Genomic DNA, 14,810 nt, shown 5'->3' on the forward strand with positions numbered 1-14,810 from the left:
CCACGCGTAGTCTTTGCACCACAGCCAGATCGCATTCCTTCAGGGCCGAGGCTGCAGCTGGTCCTGCATCCCTCCTCTCGGCGGTCGGTCGGGAGCCCAGACCTCTCACCATTCGTGATGCTTATAGCCTATGAGCTGGCGACTCCTCTTTCCCTCTTCTTAGGACTCAGCTGAAGATGAAGAGTAACTCTGTGTGTTTCCCTCAGTAAAGTAACGTTCGGTAGTAAATCACATGGGCGCTTCCGCCCTCCTCCTTTCTCCTGTGAAACCTCAGCTGGTTGGAGAACCCTCCCTGTTCAGCTTCTCCTTCCTGTGTTTACATGTCGGGAGGGGCCGAAGGGGACTTCAAGGAGGCTGTGACCCAGCACACCGGGGCTTGATGTGGACTCTGACTTATCAGTTGAGATACACAGGCCTGAGTGGGTTTCAGGGTTAGTTAATGAGTGACCCGTTAGTGCCGATGTGTGTGTGTGGGGGCAGCTTTCCTGCCAGGCCTCGGGGATCCAGAGACCAAGAAGGGCACCCCCACCCCCCAAGTAGTGGGAGGAGATGCGGAAATAGCTAAAATACACGTCCCAGCTCTTTGTCAATGGTGCGTGTAAGGTGCTCTGGGAGGACAGCAGAGCCACTGGGTGCAGAGGGGCCTTCAGCCGGGAAAACTTCCAGGGAGCCGTGGGAGCTGAGCTAGCTAGCACTCCCTGAAGTGGGGCATGTACTGTCATGTGCACAGTGAGCCCCACACGCGGGCCCTTGGGGTGGCCCTTCCCTGTCAGGCCCTTGCTCCCCCAGGACAGCTGCGGTTCTGACTGCTGTCACCACAGATCAGCTTTGCTTGCTTTTGGATGTTTAGGTAAATGGATGCGTACAGCATTTACTTCGGCGTCTGGCTTTCTTTGCTCAGCTTTGCCTGAGGTTCACCCAGGGTGTTGCTGTATGGCGGCCATGTTCGTTTCCTCTTGCTCTGTAGTTTCAATCGCACAAACATACCTCTGTGTGTTGCCCGTGCATGGATGGACGCTTGGTTCTTAAGTCCGTGACACGTAGGGGGTGCTCATCGTCATCGTCTCACGCATGTCTTCAGGTGCGTGCGTGCCGGGGCGGCCCTGCCGAGTGTGCTCGGTGGACATGCTAAGCGCTTTTCCCAGGTGCTTGTCCATCCTGCTGCCAGCAGCGTGGGGCACTCGGGCGCTCTGCGTCCTCTCGGAATGTGGCGCTGTCACTTGTTGGCCTTGGTGTTTGTTCTTCTCTGCCATCCTGGTGACGGGTGAGGGCATTTGGGTTTACTTGGCGTGCCTTGCCACGTTTTATCGGCCTCTGTTCTGAGTGCCTGTGTGGGCCTGCCCCACGGATCCGCAGGCACACGCTGTAGGTTCAGGGGAAGAGCCTGTGTGCGATGTGTGGGTTGCAGATCTCCTCTGCGCGGTGGCTTACCTTCCCATTCTCTGCGGCTGTTTTGTTTTCTTAATGAACAGAACTTCTTAACGGTAATGAATTCTACTTTATAGAATCTCCTTCTTTATGGTTAGTGCCTTTTTTGTTCTATTTAAGAAATTCTGTTACCTTCTAGAAGCTTTGTTTTGACATTACCTGCTAGATCCACGATCCATCGGAATTAACTTCCTGTATGATGTGAGGGAGTGTTAATGTTCGTTAGCTATAAAGATCATCCTTCCCGTGAACCATGAAATACATCAGGTGACCATATAGCTTCTGTCATCTATTTGTCCTTTTACTAATATCACTAATTTCAATACTTTCTAAATTACTGTAGCTACTGTATTATGGGTCTTGATATTTGATAGCGTAAACCCTCCTGCTTTGTTCTCCTTTAAGATTATTTTGACTATTCTAGGTTCTTTTTCATTTCCATATAAATTTTAAAACCAGTTTGGCAATTACCACAATAAATCTGTGGTTTTGTTTGGGATTGCATTGAGTTTATTGATCTTTATTGATCATTTTTTACTATATGAAGACTTTTGGTGTCTGAGTATGGTGTGTCTTTCTATTTATTTAGTTTTTCTTTAAGTTTTCCACAGTATTTTATAGGTGTTTCTTGTTTTTTTTAAATGTAAAGTCCTTGTGTTTCTTTCATTAAATTTACTCCAGGATATTTGTTGTTTTGGGATGGTTTTACAGCTGGCATTTTATAAATGTGTATGGGAAACGCTGTTAATTTCTGAGTGTAGACCTTGTGTCCTGTGGTCTTGTTAAGTGCGGTTGTTCCCGCAGTTGATCGGTGGATTCCTTTGTGTCTTCTGGGTGGACAGCCCGCTGTCTGAATGGTTGCCCGGCCCTCGCCCGCCCCCGCAGTGCTCTTGCCTCGCGGAAGGCTGGAACTGCGGGCAGGCTTGCAGTGGCCTGGCCTCCGAGAAAGCTTCCCCACTTGCCCGCTCAGTGGGCGCTTGCTGGCGGGTGTCTTTTCACCAGGTACCCACGTTTTGTTAAATACCTTTTTATTTTTTTTTAAATATATTTTATTGATTTTATACAGAGAGGAAGGGAAAGGGATAGAGAGTTAGAAACATCGATGAGAGAGAAACATCGATCAGCTGCCTCCTGCACACCCCCCACTGGGGTTGTGCCCGCAACCAAGGTACGTGCCCTTGACCGGAATCGAACCTGGGACCTTTCAGTCCGCAGGCTGACGCTCTATCCACTGAGCCAAACCGGTTTTGGCTTGTTAAATACCTTTTATCCGATTCAGGAAGTTCTCTTTTATTCCTAGTTTTATAATTTTAAAAGATCACACGTGTGCTGCATTTTGTCAAATGCCTTTTTCTGCATTTCTTGGTTATATGTGTTTTCTCCCTTATGTGGTAAATAACATTGCGTGTTCTAATGTTAGGTAAGCTAACTGCATTTGTTTTCTCAGGATAATCCCAAATTATTCACCATACACCTCCTTTATGTCCCATGATTGGATTGGATTTGCTAATATTTTGGTTATGACTTTTCTGTCTGTAATTTGTCCTTTCTTACACTGTCCCTGACAGGTTTTGGTGTCAAGGTTATGCTGGCCTTACAGAATGGGCTTAGGAGTATTCTGCTTCGTGTATTCTCAGTGAGATTTTTCTCTGGTGGTTAAATGAACCTATCATGTATTAAAACTTAGAGAAAGTCAGTTTTATTGTATATGAATTTAAAAAAAGCCTTCACACACACACACACACACACACACACACACTCACTCACTCCATGTCAAATGATTCTCGAAAGGGCACCAGAAAGTCCTGGCTGAGTAAGTTTTTTCTTGGGGAATAATGCCCATAAATGTGCTCATTGAAAGACCTAATGAATTCCCTCTGGGGTGGAGTGAGGGGAGGAGTGAAAGCTTTGGCCTCTAAAAGGCTTTGTGTATTTCTTCCTTAAGTGCTTGGAGGAGTTCACCAGTGAGGCCACCTGGACCTGTTTTCTTTGTGAGTTTCTTGTTGTAGATATTTTTGGAGGTTGTTTTGCTGAGGCATAATTATGACACATGGATATTGCAGGTTGAGGGAGAATTTGGGAGGTGTGGGAACATGGAGGTGTAGATTTGTAGTGTAGGGAGGACACAGGGTCCTGAGAGAGGCTGAGGGTGTGGCTCTTCATGAGTGATGCCCGTGCCAGACCAGGTGTGGATTTGACTTCTGGGGGTGAGGGGTTTGACAAGTTTAAGTGAGATCGCAGGTTTGTAAGCGTGTCAATAGTCAGAACAGTGCTCTTTAAACTGGAGCGAGCGAGCATCAGAGCTTCTCAGCTAGAGGGAGGTTCATACAAACAGATTGCTGCCCCCCTCCCCGCAGAGGTTCTGATTAGGGAGGTCTGGGCAGCGAAGGGGGGGTGGTGGGGGGGTGGGGGCGCAGGAATTTGTGTTTCCAGCTAGTTTCCAGGTGGGCTGCTTCCAGTCCAGACACCAAACTTTGGAATGCAAGGAATTAGTATACTCGCTAGTCACCCCCTTCCCCCCCAATTCAGCTGCACTGGGACTGGGATTTTGAGGGTGTTGTTCTTTTTTTAAAATACATTTTTATTGATTTCAGAAAGGAAGGGAGACAGAGAGAGAGAGAACATCAATGAGAGAGAATCATTGAATGGCTGCCTCCTGCACGCCCCCTACTGGGGATCGAGCCTGTAACCTGGGCATGTGCCCTTGACCAGAATCGAACCTGGGACCTTTCAGTCTGCAGACTGACACTCTATCCCAGGGGTGGGCAAACTTTTTGACTCGAGGGCCACAATGGGTTCTTAAACTGGACCGGAGGGCCGGAACAAAAGCATGGATGGAGTGTTTGTGTGAACTAATATAAATTCAAAGTAAAGGAGCGGAGGGAAGAGCAAGAGAACCGGATAGAACAGCCGGATCCGGCCCGCGGGCCGTAGTTTGCCCAAGGCTGCTCTATCCACTGAGCAAACCGGCTAGAGCTGTGAGTGCTGTTCTTTAGTCTCAGGGCCTGGCACAGACCAGGTGCTCAGTACCACTCCTGTGCCATGTTGTCTCCCACCCTTGATTGTCTTATTTTTCTAATTGCGGAAGGAATACATGCTGATTTGATTTGTGTTTTTTAGCAATATGGAAATTTGTAAAGTAAAATTAAAATTTCCATCTCCATCCCTTACCACTGCCTCTTGCAGAGATGGCCACCTACTGACTGTCTCCAGTGGGACCTCTTTGTGCAGGTGCAGACATCCACACCGGCAGGTGGGCTCCTTTATGTTAAGGGGCGTGGAGCTGATATTAGAGGACCCTGGCTGGGTGTGCAGCGTCGCCTCCCCATGGCTCATTGCTGACCCAAGAGTGAGCATCGCCTGTCAGAAGGGCGGCGAGCCAACCTAGACTAACTTCTTTTTTTAAAAAATATATTTTATTGATTTTTTTTTTACAGAGAGGAAGGGAGAGGGATAGAGAGTTAGAAACATCGATGAGAGAGAAGCATCGATCAGCTGCCTCCTGCACACCCCCTACTGGGGATGTGCCTGCAACCAAGGTACATGCCCTTGACCGGAATCGAACCCGGAATCCTTCAGTCCGCAGGCCGACGCTCTATCCAGTGAGCCAAACCGGCCAGGGCTAGACTAACTTCTTGTGGGTCTAGAATGGTTCAGGTTTGTTGACCTTGAAGTGGTTAGTTAGGTCTGGTCCTTTAAAAGTTTTTAATGGTGTTTCAAATCAGGAACAGGGAGAATCCCTTGGTGATGGTTCTGACGCAGGGATTGGATCAGGTCTTCCCATGACCCTGTCTGTGACTCACCTGCATACCTGTTCTCTTTTTCACAAAGCTCAGTGTCTGACACTCAGGAGAGGCTCTAAGTCGTTGCAAATGTGACTTCATCTTGCTTCCCAGAAAGGAGTGCTCTGGGTTTTGTGGCTCATTGGCCTCTGGGCGCTGTGTGTGGCTCTGGGTCTCTGCATGGCGCCAAGATGCGGAGTGGAGCTGTGCTGAGTCCCTGGAACCAGTCACTCACGCTTTGCTTCCCAGACTGCCCGCCCTCCTCCCTCCCTGTGACTAGTTAGGCGTCAGAGCCCTGCCTGCCCCGCCCCGCCTTTCCAGCTGGCCCGCTCTGAACTGCCTTAACCTTCCAGACCAGAGCTGGGCTCCGACGGCGTCCATGGTGCTTCCCCGGGACTCTGGCTCCGGCTGCCAGGAATGTGGCGAGGGGAGAGTCCACCCGCCTGCAGCTGGCCTTGCAGAGCCGTGTGGCCACAGTAGACGCGATGTCGGTCTCCTCTGCGCTCCTGCTCATGGACAGGTTTGTGGTCCCAGTCTTGCCTTTCTTGCTTTGAAATTGGAGACGTAACTGGAGCTGGGTTTTTTTTACCCTGTGTGGAGTTTAGGCCCCCCGCTCCCCCTTGGGCAGAGTTGCTTCCTTGCGTGTTTCTTAGATGAAGTGGGAGTGTCCTGTATCTCCAGCAGGGTCTGCTGTGTGCCAGGAGCTCTCGGCGGGTGCTCACTACCCCCCCTTGAGTTGACTGCTATCTGTTTTTAGGGACCCACTTTTTAGCCTCAGATACTACTTGGGTGACATTTTCTAAGGGAGGAGAGGCTCCACGTAGTTCTAGCTCTGAGTGCTTTTAGTTGTGGAACTAGGAGTTGGGGCACAGTGATTGACTACGGTCTTCCCCCGGGCAGGTAGAATTCTGTCGCACAGGAGGCTTGCTTTGCAGAATGTGTTTTGTTTTTCATCTGTGATGGCTGAAGTGGCTCGCCTTTCCCTCTTGCCTGTCCAGATCAGAGTCCGGGCCAGTGTAGGGTATGTGGCAGTGAAGCCTGCTGGCTGCTGCGGGGTGGAGATCGGGAAAAACAAACTATGCAAGGGCTTTGGAAGCATCATTTAAGATTTCTGTCTTCTCTACCCCAGGGGGTACCAGGGGGTGTATATCCCATCAGGAGTAAAGTTCTTAACCTCCCCGAGCCCGTTTCCTGTCTGTACCATGGCCACTCTGCCTTCCTGGGGGGGCTGTTTCACACATGAGGCCCCTGACAGGTGCTCTGTAAAGGTAGCTGCCTTCAGGAAATGGTGGAGGAGATACCCATCGTCCCGCGTGGGACGGAATGCTGGGTGTCCTGGTTACTCCTGGCTAACTTGCTGCAGCTCCTGTGAGTGAGCTGAGGGAGGGAGAGAGCACGAGGCCCAGGCAGTCACTGAGTTACAGCAGAGTTCGCTTGCACAGTGTTGAAGGAGGAGGTCTTTGGAGTTTTATTTCTCAAGACTGAGAGGTTTTGAGAAATCCCTGCTGAGAGTTGGTGGCTTGTGGAACCTGCTCCGCAGGGTCGGGGGAATTGCTTCATGCAGCCTTGTCCTCCGCCTCCTGGGACGGCTCTGACTCCAGACTTCCAGGTAGCAGCTCGGACACATCCCTCTTCCTGTGCCCATTAGCTGTGTCTCTCTGGCAGGACTACCCGAGCTGTTCAGACCCTAGCTTCCTCTACTTTACATGGGCAGGAGTAATTCTTGTGTAATATTTGTGAAGATGCCCCGAAAAGCATGCATGGAATAATTTTGAATGCTTTCCTACATGCCAGGAATTGTTTTAGACTAGAGTCACCATAGTGAATAGGAGGCAGTATATAGTAAGTCCTCACTTAACGTGTCGATAGGTTCTATGACTTTCAGTGAAACGACGCATAACAAAAACAATTTTATTTTATTTATTACTAGAGGCCCAGTGCACGAAATTCATGCATGGAGAGGGGGGGTCCCCTCAGCCCAGCCTGCACCCTCTCCAATCCGGGACATCCTTCTCACAATCCTGGATTGCTGGCTCCTAATCACTCACCTGCCTGCCTGCCTGGTCACCCCTAACTGCCCCTTCCTGCCAGCCTGATCTCCCCTCACTGCCTCTGCCTGCCAGCCTGATCTGATTACCCCTAACTGCCCCCCCTTGCTGGCCTGGTCCTCCCCAACTGCACCCTCTGCCAGCTTAGTCAGCTCTTACTTCCCCCCCTGCCAGCCTAATCTCCCCCAACTGCCCCCCCTTGCCTGCCTGGTTGTCACTAACTGCCCCCCCTCCCAGTCTGGTCGCCCCTCACAGCCCCCTCTGCTGGCCTGGTCGCCCCTAACTGCTCCCCCACCCGCGCCTGGTTGCACCCAACTGTCCCCCCCACCGGCCTGGTTGCCCCTCACAGCCCCCCCGCTGGCCTGGTAGTCCCACGCAGCCTGCTGTTCAGTCGTTTGGTCGTCCTTCACTAACCCCCCTGCAGGCCTGGTTGCCCCACGCAGCCTGCTTGTTCAGTCGTTTGGTCGTCCCTCACTAACCCCCCCTGCCGGCCTGGTTGTAGGCAGCTATCTTGTGAGGGCGTGCTGGTCAATTTGCATATTACCTCTTTATTATATAGGATTATTATTTTTAATAGGTTTTTACTGATTTTAGAGAGAGGGGAAGGGAGAAGGATAGAGAGATAGAAACACCAATGAGAGAGAAACATTGATCAGCTGCCTCCTGCACACCCCCTAATGGAGATCCAGCCTACAACCCAGGCCTGTGTCCTGACCAGGAATCAAACTGGTGACCTCTTGGTTCATGGGTCAGTGCTCAACCACTGAGTCACCCCGGCTGGGCAAAAACCAATTTTATAACATCTGCAAGAGTTAAGTTTCTACAGCAGCTCGTCAACGGTATAACAAACTGACGTCATGATTCGAGGACCTGGTATATCCACCCTCAAGGACTTAGATTCTGGTGATGAAAACAGAAAAACAAGCAGATAAATCTAGGCTGAGAAGAGGAAAGCTTCAGTGGGGCAGGATCTAATGGTCCATTTTGTCCCCGTGAGATGGTCACTGACCCATCTTGCTCCTAACCATGATGACACTGCTTCCTTGTGACATGGCGCTTGACAGGGTGCCCGTGAGCTGCTGGCTTCCCGGGCGCCGGCAGGCAGAAACCAGCACTGTGTTTACATGGCTTTGTCATTGGTGTCAACATAAGAACGTTCAGACCTGTAGGGAATTTTTACGAGTTTACTTGAACCAAACTGACTACAGTGCTGGGGAGCAAGAGCTCAGATGCCCTGTAGAATGACAGTTTCGCAGCTTTTTTGTACTTTTGGGATTAAGGAAGGAATGTAAGGCAGATTACTTAGAGGTGGGAGAAACCAAGCGGGGCAGTTAAGGGGTTGTGCTCTGCTCCCCGGGGGTGGTCATGCCGCCAGGGAATCTGAAAAAGGCATTTCACAGGTCTTAACCTAGAGGCACAGAACCAAGGGCATCTCCTATCTTTTCCTCTGAGTTGTGACCTATTGAGATGAAAGTAACTACTTTGCAAGCTCCGGGATAACGCAGGGGTGAAACCCTCACTCCTTTCTCCTGCCCAAGTTCTCTGCCTCCCTCAGTCTGTTAGTTGGCAGCGCACAGTTGTCGGGGGCGCACAGTGTATTTCCCGAGGCCTCTTCAGCATTGTTATCCAGGGAATCAGCATAGGCATTGCCAACAGATCCCGGTGGGGTCAGCACCCGTGGGGCCGCCCGCCTTCAGCCCGCCTTTCTTGTAAACCCAGCCTGTCCCTCAGATCTCTCGGTCACTGCCCTCCCTCCTGCGGAGCAGAGTGCTGGCCCAGCTGGAGGCTCGAGCTGGAGGGCAGACGCCCCTGCTCCTCCTGTGCTCTCCGCTCCCTAGTGGAGAAATGCCCCGAGGGAGATGGCTGCTGCTGTCCAGTGGCCGAAGGGTCCTTGGTGCATTGGGTAGCTGCCCACAACATGCGGTGTGTGCTGTGGCTCCTGCATCAGCAATGCCAGCTGTGATCACTTCCTCAAGGAAGTGTCTCCACTGGAGAGAGAACTGCTTTTGCCTTTGTGATCACCCTGGTGTAAAGACCCTGTTCCTCATCCAGCTTTCACCGGCAAGCGTTAGCACCCAGTGCCCGTCCCTAACTCCACCCACCTTTCTATACTTGCTGGGTGGCGTCCTGTAGCTCTCCTTCCTCCTCCGTGCACTAGTGGTTATTTATTTGTACCCTTGTGGGCTTGTGCATCTCTGTCTTACTCAGTGGATTATAATCCCTTTCTCATTATTTATTTCGATGACTAAATTGTTAGCCAGTGGGAACCCTCTCCACCTGGCAGCTGTTTCCGTTAGATCCGTCCCCTCTTCCTTGGAGCACTTTCCTCCTTTCTGGCTGCGCATCTTATACTTTCCAGTGGGCCCTGGAAGCACTTGTTTCTCATGAGTACACCAAACAGTGCATTCCAAACATAGCTTACTTCGCACCACCATTTGGGATGGTTTGTGTTATTTATTTGGGTCTTGTGTTTATGTGTTGTTGGGAGAGGAGACCTCGTGACAGGCCCCTGGGTGGCTTTCTTTCTGTGGAGACTGAATAGGTATATAGATTTACCTTGTAGATAATTTAAACTAAACTAAAGGTTAAGTACTAAAGCAGCTGTTCTTTTTTTAAATCCTTACCTGAGAATTTTTCCATTGATTTTTTTTTTTAAGAGAAAGTGGAAGGGAGTGTGGGGGGGAAGAGAGAGAGTGAGAGAGAGAGAGAGGGAGGGAGATAAAGAGAGAAACATTCATGTGAAAGTGACACATTGATTGGTTGTTTCCTGTTCACACTCCAACCCAGGCCAGGGTTCGAACTGGCAATCCACGTATGTGCCCTTGACCAGAAATTGAACCTTCGACCCTTCAGTCCAAGGGTTGATGCTCTAACCACTGACCAACACCGGCCAGGGCTAAAGCAGCTGTTCTTTGAGCACTGATTGTGTAGCTGTAACTTTTTATTTTTATTTTTTTAAATATATTTTATTGATTTTTTACAGAGAGGAAGGGAGAGGGATAGAGAGATGGAAACATCGATGAGTGAGAAGCATCAATCAGCTGCCTCCCGCACACTCCCTACTGGGGATGTGCCCGCAACCAAGGTACATGCCCTTGACCGGAATTGAACCCGGGACCCTTCAGTCCCCAGGCCGACGCTCTATCCACTGAGCCAAACCGGCTAGGGCAGTAGCTGTAACTTTTTAAAAAGATATATTTTTATTGATTTCAGAAAGGAAGGGAGAGGGGAAGAGAGAGAGAAACATCAATGATGAGAGAGAATCATTGATCAGCTGCCTCCTGCACACTACCCACTGGGGATCGAGCCTGCAACCCGGGCATGGTATTCGACTGGGAATTGAACCTCCTGGATCATAGGTTGACCCTCAACCACGGAGCCACACCAGCTGAGCTATAGCTATAATTTTAATTCCTACAAAGACCCTTATTAAACAAGGAAACTGGGCTCAGACAGGTTGGTGTACTGGTCAGAGAGCCATACAGCTAGTGAATGGCTGAGCCAGAGTTTCAGTTCACTTTGGTCTGACTTCAAAGTTCATTTTTCCTGATATACTTTGACATGATGTAATACATGCCCTTACGCTAAATTACAGAATTTGTACACGTAACAATGAATAACAAAAGTCTTACTTGAAGTCTTTCACCTACTGCGTAATTTTATGTCTATATGGAGTCAGGTCTGAGAAACGGGAGTGTGTGGTTCACCACATTGTCCTGTCACAGGAAGTCCGCTTGTTTGCATTAGAGTGACTGGCTGTCCTGATGTTTCTAACCACCGAGGAATTCCCTAACCTCTTATTTTCTTCCTATAGGAATTTGCTTACTAGAAAACAAAATGCAAGACTTGACAAACAAAATGACTTGGGATGGAAGTTATTTGGAAAAATACCACTCCGAGAGAATGCTCAGAAAGAGTCAAAGAAAGTGCAAAAGGTATACAAGATATATACAGACGTGTGCTGTGCAGCATATGCTTATGAACCTTGCAAAAGTGACTATTTTGGAGGTTTTGAAGCGGGGAAACTGTATTAATTTGCATGCCAAGTTCCTAACACCCAGGCCTGTCTTCAGCATGTCAGTGACTTTAACCTTTATCATTTCTGACAGTTCGTAACAGGCACATCAGAGTGTCAGGTGAGAGAGCTGGGCCTTAGATATTTATAACTTGATTTAACGTAGTCACTTTTTCCTGCTAATAGTTGCAAATGTGTATGTGGTTGATTGTATTGACGGTGTTTGATAGCAAAGCACGCCCCCTCTCTGATCCCCTGGGTTTCCTGGGACTGAATCCTTCCGGTGGCTTTGGCCAGGAAGGCCGGGCCCTTGTTCACCCGGCTGCAGTGACACTCCCCTTGCTGGCCCTGGAGCTGCCCACCTGTCTGCCAGGGGGGGCCTAGGCTTCGGGGCCAGGCCTGTGGCATCTCATCACTGCCAGGTTCCCCGTCGGGGGCAGATGCCAGCAGCTGGAGGCACGTGCTCATCTTTTCACGGAGGGGCCCATGCAGGCACACAGCAGGCCGGGGGCTGACTTTTACCAGCTGCATCTTCTAGGCTGTGTGCCCAGGCATCCTAGCAGTCGCTGTTTGCCCAGAGCTGTGACACTGCCCCCAGCAGCCGCACCCTCCAACCTGTTTTGTGCTCACTGATAATTGTTGTGAACGCTTGAGGGTCTACTGATGCAGGCCCTCGCCCTGCACCGGGGTGGGGAAATGGCACAGCACCTGTGCCCAGGAGAGGCCTCTGGGGAGGAAGTGCGTCCAGCCCAGGGGTTGGAAGAGCAGCACAGGTGCGTGGGGAAGGCGGCAGGGCCTGCGGGCAAGGCCATCCAGGAGGCTGAGTGTAAAGGTGTGAGGGAGAAGTCATAATAATGGGGATGGATCATCCACTGAGTCGTTATTTCTGCTAACATTACGTGGGTCAGCACTTAGGTTTCTAGTTCATTTAAAGCTCGCAGCAACCTTATGAAGAAGATACTATTATTGTCCCCATTGTACCAGAGAATCGTCTAGACACAGGCAGAGGAGCAGCGGGGCTGACTGTCGGGAAGGGGGTAGCGTGAGCAGGGGGTGGGGGCGCTGTCCAGGCCTCTGTGATGTGACGTGATGGTGATGTAATGTGGCGTGATGACCCTGGTTCCTGGCTCTGGCCCGCAGGCTCAGAGTGTTGTGGTCACCCTGGCGAGAGTGTGGCTCTTGGGCTAGTCCAGGTGAGAGAAAGGGGTGTCTGGCTCAGAGCTGTGGCAGCAGTGGTGGCCGAGGTTGGCCCCGCTGAGCATGAAACATGGTGGATACAGGTGTGCGGTGTGTGAGGGAGAGGAGACAGCATGCACACGTTGGGGTCTGGCCTGGGCAACAGGTGGGTTTGCACCTGCTTTATGCCTTATCAAATTAGTTTGTTCTGAATGTGGCCTAGCATTCCTCAGAGCTGGTGTCTGGAGCCCAAATAAATCAGTGTTGGAGTTTGTATTTTAAATTTGGATCGCTTCTTGTGTAGGCTTATTAAAATACATAAAATTAAAACACGATGATGAGTTTGTTTGTGAAACTCAGCAAAATACTTCTTAGAAAAGTAAGTAGCCAAGCAGTTAAAATATTTTAAAAGAAATCCACTTTCAAAAAAGTAGCTATCGTACTAAATAGATTTATTCTTACTATCACTTGCATCGTGCTTAAATTTACACTTCCCGAAGGTAAGCATGGGCATGGTCTTCGCCTTCAGGGTTTTCGTGAACTGAAACGAGCAGGTCAGCTAATTGTGTGGTAACACAGCACGTCTGGCTTCGGCCATCAATAATGAAGCGGGTAATTGTACCTGCGTGAGTCATGCGATCCTGCCGTGTTGTTAGCTTGTGCTTTGTGTCTCTAGCCCTCTCATCTCTCATCCCTCCCGCCCCACCCCCAAGCTGCAAGGCCTGGGAGGGATCCAGAGCCAGGGACCTGCCACCGTGGGGAGGCGCCTGGGCACCCGGCTCTAGCTGGCTGCTGTCACAGAGGTCAGCTCACTCACTGCAGAGAGCCCCGTGCTGGGCCTGAGTGTTAGATGTGGTCCCAGGTGGTGATGGCAGCTCCGTCAGAGCGAAAGACCAGTCAGGTGTTGGGGAGACGAACTCCTTTCCCTTCTTTCACAGTGCTGTAGCAGGCGTCCTCAAACTACGGCCCGCGGGCCACATGCGGCCCGCCGAGGACATTGATCCGGCCTGCCGGGTGCCGCTGCCTGTCCTGCTTAGCAGCCGACGCGTCCCGGGCCCACAATGCGCATAGGAATTTGTTCATAGTTTTTTTTTTTAATTATAGTCCGGCCCTCCCACGGTCTGAGGGACAGTAAACTGGCTCCCGTTTAAAAAGTTTGAGGACCCCTGACTTAGAGCGACACATGGTGACTTAACGCGGGTGGGGGAGCCAAGGCACCAGCGCTGTGTCCCAGCCCTGCCACAGCCTGGCTGCGTGGCTTTGGACACGTTACTTCCCCTTGCTGAGCCCCATTTTCCTCCTCTCTGGAATTTGGAGAACAGGAGTCCCTGCCCTGAGGTGCGGGTTAAGAGTGAATATTCACCATGTGCTCCGAGCAGCGCTGAATGTCTCCAGTGCCGAGGGTGTTTGCTGTCCTGGTTTCTGTCCTCTGACAAGTCTGCCGTGGACAATGGGAAGTGAAACTGCGTGCGAGAATGAACCTGGCCCTGCTTATCCCTTCATTTGCTGGTTCAACACACAATGCCGTGTTGGGCCGGGTCATGCTGGCTCAGAGTGCTTCTCCGTCTCTGTGCACCCCCTGGGAGATCTCAGCTGGACTCGAGGCTTCGCGTGTCCCACCTCCGCTGACAGCCCCCACGTATGTCTCCAGCTGGGACTGCATCTCTGATCCAGATGTGGGCCTGCAGCTGCTTACTGGACAGCTCCATGTGGGTGTCTGTAGGCATTTCCTGTTTAACAGGCCTAAACTGTATTTACTTACTTTCCACCCTCCTGAACCTGTTCCCTTGCATCTTTCCTCATTTTGGTAAATGACAGACTTGACCCTTTTTTTCAGGTCTAAAACTTTTTTAAAAAAAATATATTTTATTGATATTTTACAGAGAGGAAAGGAGAGGGATAGAGAGTTAGAAACATCGATGAAAGAGGAACATCGATCATCCGCCTCCTGCACACCCCCTACTGGGAATGTGCCCGCAACCAAGGTACATGCCCTTGACCGGAATCGAACCTGGGACCTTTCAGTCCGCAGGCCGAGGCTCTATCCACTGAGCCAAACCAGTTAGGGCTAAAACTTTTTTTTTTTTTTAATGTATTGAATTGAAATATTTTTATTGTATTTTCTTGTTTAGTTCAGTATGCATGACTTTATTTTATCTTTAAAATCTTTATTGTTGAGCCGAAACCGGTTTGGCTCAGTGGATAGAGCGTCGGCCTGCGGACTGAAGGGTTCCGGGTTCGATTCCGGTCAAGGGCATGTACCTTGGTTGCGGGCACATCCCCAGTGGGAGGTGTGCAGGAGGCAGCTGATCGATGTTTCTCTCTCATCGATGTTTCTAGCTCTCTATCCCTCTCCCTTCC

The 14,810-nt window shown here is 50.4% G+C and overlaps 1 protein-coding gene across 7 annotated transcripts in view; it reads left to right on the forward strand.

The window, feature by feature from the left end:
- Positions 1 to 14,810, forward strand: part of TBC1D14 (TBC1 domain family member 14) — a 79,855-nt gene that overhangs the window by 23,656 nt on the left and 41,389 nt on the right. For 5 of the 7 annotated variants that reach the window (XR_013959448.1, XM_080648385.1, XM_080648386.1 and 2 more), the window contains exon 3: positions 11,073 to 11,193. The exons of 1 other annotated variant lie outside the window; for it this stretch is intronic. Coding sequence is in view for 5 of the 6 variants with exons in the window: in XM_080648385.1 (XP_080504511.1) it covers positions 11,073 to 11,193 (121 nt within the window). In the remaining variant the exon portion in view is untranslated. Of the gene's footprint in view, positions 1 to 5,272; positions 5,731 to 11,072; positions 11,194 to 14,810 lie in introns of those variants that run through there. One more of the 7 variants, XM_080648389.1, reaches the window with a different exon arrangement.

Source organism: Plecotus auritus, assembly GCF_963455305.1.
Source record: "Plecotus auritus genome assembly, chromosome: 1".
NCBI classification, from domain to species: Eukaryota; Metazoa; Chordata; class Mammalia; order Chiroptera; family Vespertilionidae; genus Plecotus; species Plecotus auritus.